Source organism: Drosophila willistoni (genome assembly GCF_018902025.1).
Source record: "Drosophila willistoni isolate 14030-0811.24 chromosome 2R unlocalized genomic scaffold, UCI_dwil_1.1 Seg167, whole genome shotgun sequence".
In the NCBI taxonomy this organism is placed as follows: domain Eukaryota; kingdom Metazoa; phylum Arthropoda; class Insecta; order Diptera; family Drosophilidae; genus Drosophila; species Drosophila willistoni.
Window position 1 is genome coordinate 3,329,079 of NW_025814050.1, and position 15,348 is coordinate 3,344,426.

At 38.5% G+C, this 15,348-nt stretch overlaps 1 protein-coding gene across 1 annotated transcript; it reads left to right on the top strand.

The window, feature by feature from the left end:
* Positions 1-87: 87 nt before the first annotated feature.
* Positions 88-14,013, top strand: LOC6644391 (protein borderless). Its single transcript, XM_002066628.4, has 6 exons — positions 88-758; positions 8,139-8,646; positions 8,713-9,122; positions 9,405-9,633; positions 12,919-13,125; positions 13,217-14,013. The coding sequence occupies exons 1-6, from the start codon at positions 474-476 to the stop codon at positions 13,783-13,785; spliced, it is 2,208 nt and encodes a 735-aa protein (XP_002066664.2). The 5' UTR covers positions 88-473; the 3' UTR covers positions 13,786-14,013.
* The last annotated feature ends 1,335 nt before the right edge of the window (positions 14,014-15,348 follow it).

Consider the following 15,348-nt stretch of genomic DNA (forward strand, 5'->3'; position numbering starts at 1 on the left):
CATAAAATGATTATTATCAAGTTGATGATCGGCCTGTCTGTGGATCTGTTCGTCACTCGTTCTGCAGTTTGAACGCGTATTTCATTCATTTGCCAGTTGGCATTCTCCAGCCATTGTGTGCAGTACGCAGCCGCTTCTAACCCTACCCTAAAAACAAAAAAAAAACAACACAAAAAAAAAAAGAATAATAACAATCAAAATTTTTGACTACAACAAAAATATAAACGAAGAATTCGGAAGGCGGTTAGCGGATGAGATCGTATTACTGCACAGAGGAAGACGCTCGCGCACAATTGACCTGCTTTTTCTCTAGCAAAGATTCTGATTTAATTCAATTTTTTTTTTTTTGCGCATTAAAACTAAGAATGAACAGATATATTACGTAACGTGTAGAGGATAAAGACGTGACTGAGTGAGTGAATGAGTGAGTGAGTGTGTGAGCAAAGTGATTTCTTAAACGGCAAACGAAGAGTATGAAACGAAATACAATGCCAACGTCACGCAAAAGATCATGCACAAACACTGCATTCCACGATTATGCAGAGAGATGCCCAAATTACTATCCCTCCGCTATGATATATCTGGCTATGGCAATACTCTTACAGCTCTCCTCTTGTCTGGGGATAGCTCATCATCATCGCGATCATCGCAGACAGACGCAACTGGAGGCCAAAGTTGGATCGCATGTTGTCTTCAATTGCTATATAGATTTTCCATTCGATTCCCCTATCCCATATATTGTGCACTGGAGCAAGGATGTAAGTCAAAGTCAACCCACTTATGTTCACTTATTCACGGACTCGCGCACACACACACACACACACACACGCCCAAGAGCAAACACGCAATTTTTTAAATGAAATTGTCGAAATTATTAATTTATCAGACACGTAGGTGGTCCTCGGTTTGCCTCTGTGTCTGCTGCCTCTGTGTCCGCATGGGAACGGAGGCGGGCTTGGATTGGATTGGGTTGGGTAGAAGGCGGCACTGCAGGCGCATGGGCGCTTGGTTAGCCTTAATTGCGGCTGCAGCAGCAGCAGCAGCAGCAGCAGCAGCAACAGTGGGATGCAACAGTAAACCAATGAATGCACAGAAACCACCCATTCACAAGCATCCATCCATCTACCCATCCACCCACCTACCCATCTACCGCCAACGCCACCGCAGCAGTAACGAGAGACTCTCACATTCATTAATGTGACAAGGGCTACGACTACTACGCAGAGATGTCTCTTGGGGTAGTACACAGGCCAACAAAAGTTGCAGCAACATAAAACGCACTCAAGACTCAAGCCAATTAACCATCATAAATATCTATGGAATTTAAGTCAATATCTAGAAAGCGATACAAGCTCACCTTTAAAACAGGTCTATGGACCAATTGAATAATCTAGGTAGACTTTTCTCTCTGTGTACTTTTGCAATCCATATGCAATTGCAATGCTATCAGCGGGGGATAGGGTCAATGGGGGGGAGATGAGCTTGACTTTGGCTCCGTCCCGCACGCCCCCGCTACTAATTAAAACGCAACAGCCAGACTTTATTGGACGTTGGCTTCTTGGCTAGCTTCCCGATTTAAAATTTCACTTGAAGCTGTGGTAACTGGGCAGAAAAAAAAAAACAGAAAACCAAATCATTTAAATTGCCACCACAACAAAAAGGAGGCAAAGTGTGAACAGAGCACGCAAAGTGTGACTGACATCAAACGAAAAACAGAAGCGTCAACAGGCCAAACAGACTGACAAACTGACAAACTGAGGTGGCGGCAGTTGAAATCGAAATCAATTTCAATTGAATTCAATCGAAATTGAATGGCTGGCATTTTGTTGACAACTGTGAGTAATGCAATTTAATTCAATTGCAAATTCATTGCAGATATGCAAAGTCCTCACACACAATCGTTTGGTGTGAGGGTGAGACAAAGAGAGAGACAGAGAGAGAGAGAGAGAGGGGCACAGAAATATGCTCGACATTTTGTATTTATATCAAATGAATTACTATTCAGTGCACACGCTTATCGTCATCGACATCAATCCCGTTAATTCCCCCACTTTTCCCATTAATCGAATAAAGGGGTAACGAATGGTAACAAAGAAAAGGGGTTAGCCACTGGGAAATATGTTGGATTTAAGCTCTTAATTTCACAAATATTAACTTTAATCAGAATTACAATTCGTCACTGAAATATATTTCTAAAGTAACTTGTGCATGAAATCAAGATGGCTCGACTCTGCACCGATAATGTCGTCAAAATAGAGAAAATCGTCTCCTTTCACCCAAAATATTCTCGATCAGATTCAATCGAGATGATTTAAGTATAAGTATACCTAGTATAAGTACCTAGATCTCGAAGACTCTAAATGTTAAAGCCACAAGATTTTGTTTTGAATCGCTACACACAAAATTTCAACTTTTGCAATATATTTATATACGGCCCATAAATATTTGCTATCAGTATTTAATGGCCTAATAAACTACAATTTTATTAAAATTGTACGCAAAATAGTTAATTTATGTTTGATCATAGGAGGAAGCGAGAGAGCCTGTGTTTATTATATGTCATGTGAAAAGTACTTAACATATCAAATTGGTTTTATGAATTTGAAGAGTTTTGTCATTTGATAAATGGTATACCGAAATCTTCGCGTTAATATACTTACTTAACTTTGACCCAACAATTCAAGACTTGCGAAGATGCTTTAGAAATGATTTAAGCTGTTAGTCTCCTTATCAAACAAATGTATAAGCCGTTGTTAGTAGTCTAATTGAAAAACCAAAACTTAAATAATTTTATTTCAAAACTAACTTAAAGCATGTTGACAACCAATCTGCCCTACCTGGGACCTGTACACCCTTTTTTTTTTACAAGACAAGTTATTAAGATAATCTAAAATACACACAGTCTCAATTTACAGGGTATTCTAAAAGTGATCTAATTAATATCAAAATCGATGATTCGCAACCTAAAAAAAACGCTATCCATCTCGCTTATAAAGAGTGCAATACAATGTTTCTCCTATGCATCAGTTGATATGAATCTATGATCTGATTGAGTTAGTCAACATTCTAGCCTACAAAAAAATCGATTACATCAGTCCCTGTTTATCAAATATAGACTATGCGATACTTCCCCTCACAGGATGGGAAGTTTTCCGACCAAGTTTTCCGAAAAATATTTTGGCCGTTTATGTATCAGTCCGCAAAAATTGCTGACCTGACCTGGTTACTTTAGAGCCATTCAATTGTAAACTTTATAGATAAATTTCAGCAGGTTTAAGTCCAGCTGGAGTAATAGATAAGGAGCGTTCTAGTCCTACAGTGCTAGTTTAGTTAATTTTGTATTTATATTTAGAATTCTTTTCTACCACTTTGAGCATACAAGAAAAGTTTTTTAATTTAATGTTGTGCTTGTTTTCATGTGAAATTAACAATAGATTCGTTTAACTAAGTCAGTTTTAATGTTACAGTTACTGTAAATAAAATAAGCCAAAAGTAACGAATTTAGTTGAAAACAAGAGCAATTAAAGAATATTAACTTTAACCTAATCTACTTGACGTTAACTTTGTCTGCATAGAAAATAAATTTAAAACCTATTAGTGTTTAAAACATAGATGTTTTTCAATTTTGAGAAGATTTTCATCTTCCTGAATTTTCTGCCCAAATATAGAGTATGCACAAGTCGTCAACGTCGTTTACCCCTAACTATTTAGTTGGACGTTCATTTTGTTGCCATTTTTGGCGCGCGCGCAAATAAAAAGTCGTCCCCCAGTCGTCTACCATTTGCCCCCCTCATTCAGTACGCTTTAATTGTATTGTATTAATGCACAAAATTCCATTCGGTCAAGGGGTCATGATGTCATTTTAATGGATACGCTTTAATTGCGCTTGAAACAGAAAAACGAACATTGACTAATTTTTATTGTGAGTGAGCGAATTTTAAATTAATTAGTCTCTGAAACGGCAAGACGACGTCTGAACATTTAATATCTGTGAAATGGAAAAGGTGGGTGGTGGTCTCTCTATGTGGAATTTGTTCTCTCAGACTCGTCCTCTGGAAGAACTCTTCAGGAATGTGCATAAATTGCAAAAGTACTGACCCGGTGAGAGAAGACATTGGAGGTGCGATTTCCATTCATATTTATGTAAATTCTCCTCTGAATCTACTTTCACGGCCATTACGAGGCTGTCGCGAATTTTTGTTTTCGCTTACGAGCGTCAAAAAAATTACCGGATAAATCAAGTTACGTTTTGTAATTTGTTAGATAATGTTGATAAATGTATGATAGTAGACGACGAACTACTATATATACATATATGTGTGTGTAGATATGATCTATGGATGTATGGGGATGGGCGGGGGGTGGTGTTTTGAAGGCTGAAGAACAGTTGGGTGTATGATAAATAGCGAGTTAAATTCTCAACGTAAGTCGGCATTATGATTGGGGGTTTGACATTGATGCCGCAACGATGTCGGTCATATTATTCTGATGACTTATTCCCGATTCCAATTAAAAGCAAATGGAACATCCATAGTGTCAATAGATCAAGTAACTATATCAAGCTATAGCTATAGCTGTGGCATAAATTGAATGTATCCAATTCTCGGGCACTTTTCATAGTTGCGGTTGCCTCCACTGGAAGCTATCAATAGCGCACCCAGTGAAGTGAACTAAATCCCTAACATGTGGTTTGGACTCATGACGATGATGATGATGATGATGATGATGATGGTGACTGAAAAAGTCAAGTGTGCATAAAAAACAGCATTAAACAAAAAATATTGAAAAAAATACAAAATATGTCCAGGCGTTTGTTTAATGTCAAAGCAATTAGACGACAAAGCGGAACCGCAGAAGCGCAGCAGCAGCCGCTGCCATTTCAATTGCATTTGCATTTAAATCACTTAAATTGAACACAATTTGGATACCCTACCTATTTGGGAATTACACATATGGCAAGCAAATGGTTGGTTAGGATCTAAAATGATTCGATTAGAAAAACCATTTTACATTATGTTAAGATCAGCTGGCTCACCTGACCCTTTTGACTCAATGACAAGTTGTGGCAAGAAAACGTTAACCACTTCCTATAAAGTGTGTGTTACACCTGCCGAGTGATGTCATGAGATCAGCCCAAAGAGTATCTAGTAACCACTTTATGTATCTCTTAGATTGTTTTTTTCGAAGCGCGGTTTTTTTTGCGCATGCATGCGCGCATATTATTGCTATGCAAATAGATTTTTGTTTACTTTCACGCAATTAATTCTTTTTAGGGTCATAATTGCCATCGCAATGTATATGTATATTTAACAAATATTGACAAATATATTCAACTTTAATTAAAATTGTAATAATTTACGAACGCAAACTGCAACAATGAGATTTAGTCAAATAAACATGAAAAATTGTTCAAAGACCGCAAAGTTCGTAAAAGTTTTCTAGTTGAGTTGTAAATGCGCAAATATTAAACATAAACAAAGGGACAAGCACATTAATCGATACCTAGTACATTCCAGTAGTTTTTTATTTCTTTCCATCAAACTTAAAAGATGAGTTCACCTCAAGTTTTCAATAATGTTCTATGAATAGCTAAGGTTATCAGAAATATAGAATATATAGAAATGAGATAACTTGTTCTCAAATTATACCGATTGGATTGCTGTAGAAAATATTTTCATAACAATATTGTACGAAAAAATGTGATTTTATTTTGTATGTTAGAGATTTTATTAGGATTAAGTAGAACATAATGAGTAACTGTCTTGCAGATATCGATCGCTTATCAATCAGTAAATAGACCTGCTTTGGTTGGCAGTTAGAATTAATGACCCGTTTAGCTGATCTAGCATAGCATAATTCATAGTAATATTGGATACCATATATTTATAGTTCCAGTAATTGTGCTCACTATGTGAATAGGGATTCCAGAGAAAAGGAAAATAACCCAATCTTTACTCGTTGAATTAAAAATATGAACTGATTTTATTTATCAAAGTGTTGTGTATATACATAGATTAATGAACTCTTAGACTCTAGGAGGCGACAATTGTTCTGAAAAATGCTTATTCTACTGACCCACCTTTATCGGGGATTGAAAATTGTTTATATTTCATGATCAACGTTGGCTACTTAATATTGCGCCTTTGTTATAATCTTAAGTGTTTTGCGCAGAGTTTGGATGCATGTTTTAATTGGTTTTAAGCAATGCTTGTCATATGAATCTTTATGACTTATTTTCGTTTTGTATATTTCTTTGGTCAATCTGATATGGTGAAGCCATACCAGATGAACACGATGTTTAATCCTCAACACTATGTATTCTCACGTATTCTCAAGAAGTCCAACTTTCAGTCACTGGTTTATGTGCTAGTGCCTACTGAGTAGTCATTTACAAATAAACCAGAGGGCCGGGGTTAACTTTGACCGCGTCAAAGTTTGTATACCCTTGCAAGTTTTTTGTGTAAAAGGTCTAATATTTGCGAAAGAACGGCTTAGGAAATAAGGAAGTTATTGACAAAAGTCACTGTTTTCGATTTATCGTTCCTATGGGAGCTATATGATATAGTCACCCGATCTTGATCAAATTTGGTACAGTCGTTTATAGGCGTAATAAATATTAAATTTCACGACAATAGCTCAGAAAATAACGAAGTTTTTGAGTCACTGTTCGTGACTTTGGCGTTTGTATGGGAGCTATATGATATAGTAGTCCGATCCGGCTGAATCGGAGATATACAACGCCTGCAGTACAAGCCTATATGCAAAATTTCAACTCTGTAACTCTAACGGTCTAGGAGGAGTTTGCGTTGATCCAGACGGACGGACAGACGGACGGACGGACGGACATGGCTATATGAACTTGTCTAGTCATGCTGATCAAGAATATATATACTTTATATGGTCGGAAATGCTTCCTTCTATGCGTTGCACACTTCTGACCAAAATTAATATTCCCTTTTGGCAAGGGTATAATAAGAAACTAATTTAATTCATGAAATAAACGCACAAACAATAACAAATAACAAATTTTATGATGATTGATTCCACCGTAGAAATGAGCCATTTGATCGGTTGTTGGGGGGTGCCGATGTTAGCCATAATACGTGTTATACCTATCTGGCCTTAACATCTTTATCTGTTTGCTCTTCAGGTCTTCGCAGATCCTTTGTATTTATATATAAATCTTCTTATTTTTGGTATTTTATGGTAGGAACAAACAATTTAGATAAACCAATAGGGAAGCAGTTGAGTAACTTAGAATACCCATATATCCCTCCTTTTTTTATGTTAAATGCTTATTCGTTGCGCTGCTAATTTGGCTCTAAAAATATAGGGAAACTTCAATTCGAACTCTTTTTTTTTAAGACATCTGTCACATCAGTATCTAAGCAAATATTTCTTTAACCACAAACATTTGGCAAACAAATTAAAAGTTATCCGAAAGGCTTTTATTAAAAGATTACTTACTAAAAGTTTTTTTAAATATGTTTTTACCCTTACGCGAATAAGATTATAGTAAGTCATTTTGTTCTGATGTGAACTATAAGGTGAATTCTAATGTTATAACCAAAAGTATCCCGAACACGGACAATGTCTGCAATACTTTATGGAAATAGTATTGCATCATAAGATACCAAATAAGATATTTATATCGTCCTGATCTATAAAATTGTCTTTTTTCAATGCCATAACACCATTCACCATTGTTCACGCCACCGGGTGAACAGCAGAGAGTGAGGGGTAGGGTTTTTTCCAAAACCGAATTCGGTCATACTGAGGAGGGTGACGAAGGGTTCTCCTGTAAATCGCCATATTCAATCCAGTACGAACATCTAACCCGAACACCCGTTCTTTCATTGCTTTCGATAATATACCTGTTTTCAACCCGAAACATTCTCGTGTGTGTCGGGACATCTAACATGTAACATAAATAGAAATAAACCAGAATTAATCTTAAACGAAGTTCTCGCGCGTTTTAATTGCATTACTCACTCACCAGACCCCTGCAGAAATTGGCACCCGCCAATCACTTCAGGCTTATTCGGGTCCTTCCGCCCCTCCACAAACAACCATTTCATTTGCCCTATTAACAGTCAACACTTGTAGATATTTACTAAAACAAATCTCTTTGGTTTTAGAACAAAAAAATCTTCACTTGGTACGAGAATGAGACGTCAACGAACGAACTTTTCACTGGACGCTTACACTTGGTCAATGATCATCCGGAATTTGGCAGCGCTTCGGCCAATTTGACAGCCATACGTGAATCGGATCAGGGTTGGTATCACTGCCAGGTTATATTCCCTAATCGCACGCCAAGTGTGCGTAACAATGGCACACGTTATCATCTGGCCGTACAGGGTGGTTCGCTAATACGTATACCACCTGTGAATCAAACCATTCAGGAGGGGCAAACCGCATTCTTTCATTGTGTGATGAAGTATCCAGACTCCTCGCAGGCATCCTGGTACAAGGATGGAGTGTTGCTGCAAGAAGTCCAGGATTTGGTGAGACGTTCGTATATGGGACCCGACGGTAGTCTTAGCATTGATCCCACCATGATGAGCGATCTGGGTGAATATGAGTGCAAGGTGCGGAACCAAGAGGGTGAACTGCAAACGGCAAAAGCCTTTCTAAATATACAATGTGAGTCCATGCCATCGGTAATAGGTAATTTCACTCAATTGTTCTCGTTCTGGTGAATTCGTACAGATAAGGCCAAAGTGATATATGCACCGCCCGAAGTTTATCTACCTTATGGTCAGCCAGCTGTCCTCGATTGCCATTTTCGGGCGAATCCGCCTTTAAAGAATCTACGATGGGAGAAGGATGGCCTACTATTCGACTCGTACAATGTGCCCGGCGTGTTCTACAAGATGAACGGCAGTTTGTTCTTTGCCAAGGTAGATGAGAATCATGCGGGCAGCTACACGTGCACACCATACAATGACCTCGGCACGGACGGTCCCTCGCCCATTATTAGTGTAATTGTGCTGCGTCCGCCCATTTTTAGCGTCACTCCGAAGACGATTTACATACAAAAGTTGGGTGAGGCGGCCGAATTGCCGTGCGAAGCCATCGACCGGGACGGAAACAATCGGCCATCCATTGTATGGAGTCGGGTGAGTTTGAACGTGCAAATGGGGAGTATGGGTGGGAAATATTGTCATTGTGAATGAGTTCTGGTTGCTCCCTGGTTCTGGCTTTGTCTCGCTCTGGCTCTATCTCTGGCCCTGGCCATTACCATTACCATTACCAGAATGTCAAATGAACGACCAAACCGGCTTGATTGCATTTTTAAATATGCATGCTTGCATGGCTCTTCTTTTATTTTGTCGCTGGCGCTCCCATCATCATTTTTTGTATTTTTTTTTTTTTTGTTTTTTTGCCATTTACACGCACAGAAAGATGGCCAACCCTTGCCAGCGGACCGACACAGCATCAGTGGCGGCAATCTGACCATCACGAATCTAATTGAAACGGACCGCGGCATGTACGAATGCTCAGCAACCAATGAAGCGGCAACCATAACGGCAGAGGCCGAATTAATGATTGAGAATATTACACCACGCCCGCCATTCAATCTGACAGGGAACAGCACGGAAACCTGTATAACCATACGCTGGCAGCCAGGTGAGCTAAAACACGTATCCTGGTCCATATGCACACACATAGGGGTCCGGTCCTTAATGGGGGAGAAATGTTCCTGTTCTGTTCCGGCTGCGCAACCCTCGTCCGTTTACTTAAGCGGACTCTATTGCACTCTTTGATGGATTTAAATTACACACTGTTGCAGTTGTAGTTAAAGCTGGTTGAATTGACAACAACCAAACAATGAAGCATTGAAGCCAATGAAGGACTTTAGATGTACTTCAGAACAACATTAACTTAACGGTTACAAAGGCAATTCAAATTTAAACAGAACAAAAAATGCAGTAGGTGACTCATTGTAGACCCACGAAAACTAAACAAAACACAAAGCTTAAATTGACTAAGAGAGGCAAATTAATTATTCACTTTAAAAGGTAGCACATGTCTTCAAGTTTACTCATTTTTAATGGATGTCCATGAATGTTGGCTTGGCTTTAGAATGACTGTACTAACTTGTGAATACAGGAGTACAACAGTCCATTTGTGTTCAGTCCATTCATTGTATTCATTCATTCTGTTTGAATGAAAACTTTTGATAATTAGGTATATTGTAAGATTTAAGGTCTTTAATATTTTATGACTTTCTGTATTAACACAATTAAAGGATAGCGTTATTTTATTTTTTCCAATTCAAATATACATTTTTCAAAGTATTGCTGTTTTCCTTATTTTTATATCCTTGCAAAAAAGGTATATTCATTTTGGTCAGAAGTGTGCAACGCATAGAAGGAAGCATCTCCGACCATATAAAATATACATATTTTTGATCAGCACGACGAGACGAGTTCATATAGCCATGTCCGTCCGTCCGTCTGGATCAGCCCAAACTCCTCCTAGACCGTAAGAGCTACATTGCTGAAATTTTGCATGAAGGCTTGTATATGTATAGTCCACAGGTTGTATTTCTCGGACTACTATTTCATATAGCTCCCATACAAACGCCAAAGTCACGAACAGTGACTCAATAACTTCGGTATTTTCTGAGCTATTGTCGTGAAATTTAATATTTATTACGCCTATAAACGACTGTACCAAATTTGATCAAGATCGGGTGACTATATCATATAGCTCCCATAGGAACGATCGATCGAAAACAGTGACTTTTCTGAATAACTTCGTTACTTTTGACGCGATTGCTTTCAAATTAAACATTTGTTAGTTTAATATATTTGTTAATGACTGTGACGAATTTGTTAAAGACCGGGTGACCATATCACATAGCTCCTATAGGAACGATCGGTAGAAAACAGTGACTTTGAACAATTTCTTCGTTATTTCCTATGCTAAGATTGTAGGCAGTTCTTTCCTAAACATTAGCCTTTTTAGAAAAAATGTTTTTCCAATTTGATGGCTGTAGATAAGGAAACAGTTACCAAAAATGTTGCAAGGGTATACAAACATTGACGCGGTCGAAGTTAGCTCCGGCCCTCTGGTATTCGCTTCATTGAGTTACAATTCACAACTGGTTTTAGTGTTGAAGTGATGGAATGGCCTTAAAACAAAGAATTCGAGATTGGTTCACCTGCTGATGAGAGAAGTTGGTAGCAATTTTATGTTTGTTTCAGAAAATTAAATCGATACTGCTAATTCGAAAGATTAATTAAATGTATATACATAAGTAGTACTGTCCAACAAGTGAAGATGAGTGCATGCATTCAGACCTTTAACACAAACTATACCATTGAAATTCTAAATCGGATTTGCCCCATAAAGAAGCAATACTAAAGCCAGTGGAGAAAAAAGGTAGACAAAATGTTTTTATTCCGAATGTATGTAGTAAAATTTTAGTCGAAAGAGAAATGTTTTTTATTAGGGAAAATATTAAAAAAGAAAACGATCGGTGTCTGATTTTCGTACTTTAAATATTCTTCATCCATGTTCTGCCCAAGATATATCAAAAATATTTGTGGACACCGCAGATAAAAGTATCCCTAATTTATTAATATTGACGTGCACCATTCTCCCAGATCTAACTTACATTCTATAGTCACTGGAATCATAGATCATAACCTTACTAAGCATATAACTAGAGGGCCGGGGCTAACTTCGACCGCGTCAAAATTTGCATACCCTTGCAACTTTTTTGGTAACTCGTTCCTTACATATAGCCATCATAATGGAAAAAGTTTTTATTTAAGGGGATATTAGAACGGCCTACAATCTTAGCATAGGAAATAGCGAAGATATTGATTAAAGTCACTATTTTCCACCAATTGTTCCTATGGGGGCTATAGGATATATTTACCCGATCTTTATCAAATTCGGCACAGTCATTAACAGATATATTAAACTAACAAATGTTTAATTTGAAAGCAATCGCGTCAAAAGTAACGAAGTTATTCAGAAAAGTCACTGTTTTCGATCGATCGTTCCTATGGGAGCTATATGATATAGTCACCCGATCTTTATCACATTCGGCACAGTCATTAACAGATATATTAGACTAACAAATGTTTAATTTGAAAGCAATCGCGTTAAAAGTGACGAAGTTATTGACAAAAGTCACTGTTTTCGACCGATCGTTCCTATGGGAGCTATATGATATAGTCACCCGATCTTGATCAAATTTAGCACAGTCGTTTAAATGTGTAATTAACTCACCAATATTAAATTTTATGACAATAGCTCAGAAAATAACAAAGTTATTAAGAAAAGTCACAGTTCGTGACATTGCCGTTTGTATGGGAGCTATATGATATAGTGGTCCGATCCGGCTGAATCGGAGATATACAACCCCTGCAGTACAAGCCTACATGCAAAATTTCAGCTCTGTAGCCCTTACGGTCTTGGAGGAGTTTGCGTTGATCCAGACGGACGGACAGACGGACGGACAGACGGACGGACAGACGGACGGACAGACGGACGGACATGGCTATATGAACTCGTCTCGTCATGCTGATCAAGAATATATATACATTGTATGGTCGGAGATGCTTCCTTCTATGCGTCGCACAGTTTTGACCAAAATTAATATACCCTTTTTGCAAGGGTATTAAAAAACAAGGGGGGTCTCCTGAAGTTTCTTTGTGACTATGTAGTGGACAGAACTGGATTATATTTTGATAGTAACTTATTTGATATATGTATTTGCTAAAACACAGAAAATGAGTTTGATATATAATGAGATTTAATGCTTAATAGTTAGTTACCGTGTATTAAACTGATTCTACTAAGATACTTAAGGGAAGAAATGTAAAAAAAAGGTTCCCTAAAAAAAGTGCAGCATTTCTGAAATAAATAAAAAATCATTTCTACTTTTATCCTCAGGCTACCTTCGACCCAATTTGGAGTACACGGTATGGTATCGTCTCACGGAAGCTCCTGAATGGCGGACATTGCGTGTACTCGATAAGACCGTTATGGAGGCCACTGTCCAGCATTTGGTGCCCGGCAAGGAGTACGAGTTTATGGTGTTGAGCCAGGACAAATATGGCGATGGCATGTTTAGTAAACAGTTTCGATTTCAAACACAACGTGAGTGGGTAGCCATCATTATGGCAGACGAGCACACACACACACACAGTGACGCCCACAATTTGATACATATTGAATTTCTCATTCACAGCTGCCCCCCAACATGCAGAGGGCTTTGGTGCCCAACAATTGCAGCATCAGGCAAGTTCAAGTGTCGGGACCGTGGGTGCCCCATGGAATCTGAGTGCCATAAATAACCAACAGGGCTGGCTGCTCAACTGGGAGCATCCCATCCAGGGATTAGAGGCCTTGCGTCTGTACATAGTGCGCTGGTGGAAGGTGCCAGAGCATTTTCTAATCGGCCAGGCTGAGACTTTCGACAATTTCTATCAATTGCGGCATTTGAAAGAGGATGCCACCTTCAAGGTTCAAGTGCTGGCTGTGGGTTCCGATGCCCAGGAAGTGCCCGGTGACGTGCTGCTCATCGATGTGCCATCTCAGCGAAAAACGCGAGCGCTAATCATTGGAAGCTCTGTCGGGATACTATTTCTACTTTGCGCTCTGTGCGCTTTTTTATACGTGAAACGTAGCTGCCTGCGGCATTTGTTTGCTGGCCGTCGGGACAGCCAAGTGGACGACGATACCACGGAGACCGGAGGCGATTGTGATTGTGACAGTGATGAGCAGGAGCATTCTGCGAAAATACGACAATCACCCTGAGTGCTAATGCAGATTAAATGGCGTTTCGATGCGGCCAACGGCGAGGATTGGGCCAGAGTTTCCAGTGTTCCATAGGAAGTTTATGTTTTTCAAATAATACTGACCTTATTTTAATTTAATTCTAGCTGCTATCAGTCTTCCTATCTCTACTTCTTACTGTCTTTATCTGTAAATTTCTATTAATAGTCTAACCAACAAAAAGAAAAACCAAAAAAATCGAATAAAATAAGCCAAATGAAAGTTTTCCATTTCGAATTGACCGCCCGTTTATGGGCAGCACTAGGCCAGTGAGCTTAAAGCTCGGCTGAAAGCTTTAAAGCTTTTATGGTAATCCTTTGCCGTTACTTTTTGAAAACTAGCCAAACTAATAAGAATTTGCCGTCATCGCAGATGGTTTATAAAACGAATGTTTGTCTTACGTCACGGCATCAAATGAAATTGAATCGAATCGAATCGAAAAAAACACCTGTTTGCACTCGGCTCGAAAAGCTTATGTAACTGCATAATATTCAATATTCTCTTCGTGCATTTGCACTTGCGAGTTAATCAATCAACCTCAATGCTTCATTTTGTCGTGCCGGTTCAATTGATTTAACCCCGCGGTAAGCTCTATCCAAAAAGTGAAATTCGCTAGTAAAATTGCTTTGCACTTAGCATGAAACGAAGCGACGCACCACAAGCCAATTGATAACTGATAAGACCCATTCAATACACATATGTATATTTGATGGCATTATTGAAATGGAATCTATCTTTTAACTGTATCGGTCATTAGCACCTAAAAAGTTCTCAAAGTTCACTTACATCCCACACGAGTAAGTATAGCAAAAAATAAACAAATATTTAATCAATTGAGTAAGTAAAAACCTTTAAATTATATACTATTACTATGAGCTAAGGTCATTGATAGAGATTAGACGTTTGGGTTACAGTGCGCACTTAACTCTGAATTGTAATATGTAAGCTCACGACAACGAGGCTTTGTTCTCAAGTTGTCGAATTCTTGAGTTCTCGAATTGTGTGAATGAAGTAAGGATTGCTCATGCTTTTGAAGGCTAATTCGTTAAATCGTGAATACAGGTAATAAGTATACATTGACATTAGAGAGTTGTGTAAACCAGTTATAAGCAATACTTGGACACGATGGTAAGTTACATGCCGATTTTGATATTTTCCTGAAACTCTTAAAGCCACCTACTCCCCCCACCCCTCTTGAATTTGCGAATTCATTGTTTTTGTTTTGTCAATAGTTGCTTTGTTCCGTTTCGTTTTCTTTGTGTGATCATGTACACATATAAAAGTTCGAAGTTCAGTCCTAAGTGACTTATCATCCATCCACATCCACATGCACATCCACATAGATGGATATGTATCCAAATTGGCTATGGGGCATTCAGTTTTGAGTGTTTACAATCAGCTGTTTTACGACGGTGCCACATGCGCGTACCCCCACAACTTGCATCGCACACACACAGCCAGACTTATGTACCTATACCTGCATGTGTATATACAAAGTAAATTGTATGCCAACAGTCAAATAAAACAACAACAGACAAAGACTGA

Excerpts from the sequence above, each read along its gene's own strand:
- LOC6644391 (XM_002066628.4), top strand. The coding sequence starts at position 474 with ATGAAACGAAATACAATGCCAACGTCACGCAAAAGATCATGCACAAAC. Across the intron at positions 9,123-9,404 it reads CATCCATTGTATGGAGTCGG|AAAGATGGCCAACCCTTGCC; the intron begins GTGAGTTTGAAC and ends TTACACGCACAG. Across the intron at positions 9,634-12,918 it reads AACCATACGCTGGCAGCCAG|GCTACCTTCGACCCAATTTG; the intron begins GTGAGCTAAAAC and ends TTTTATCCTCAG.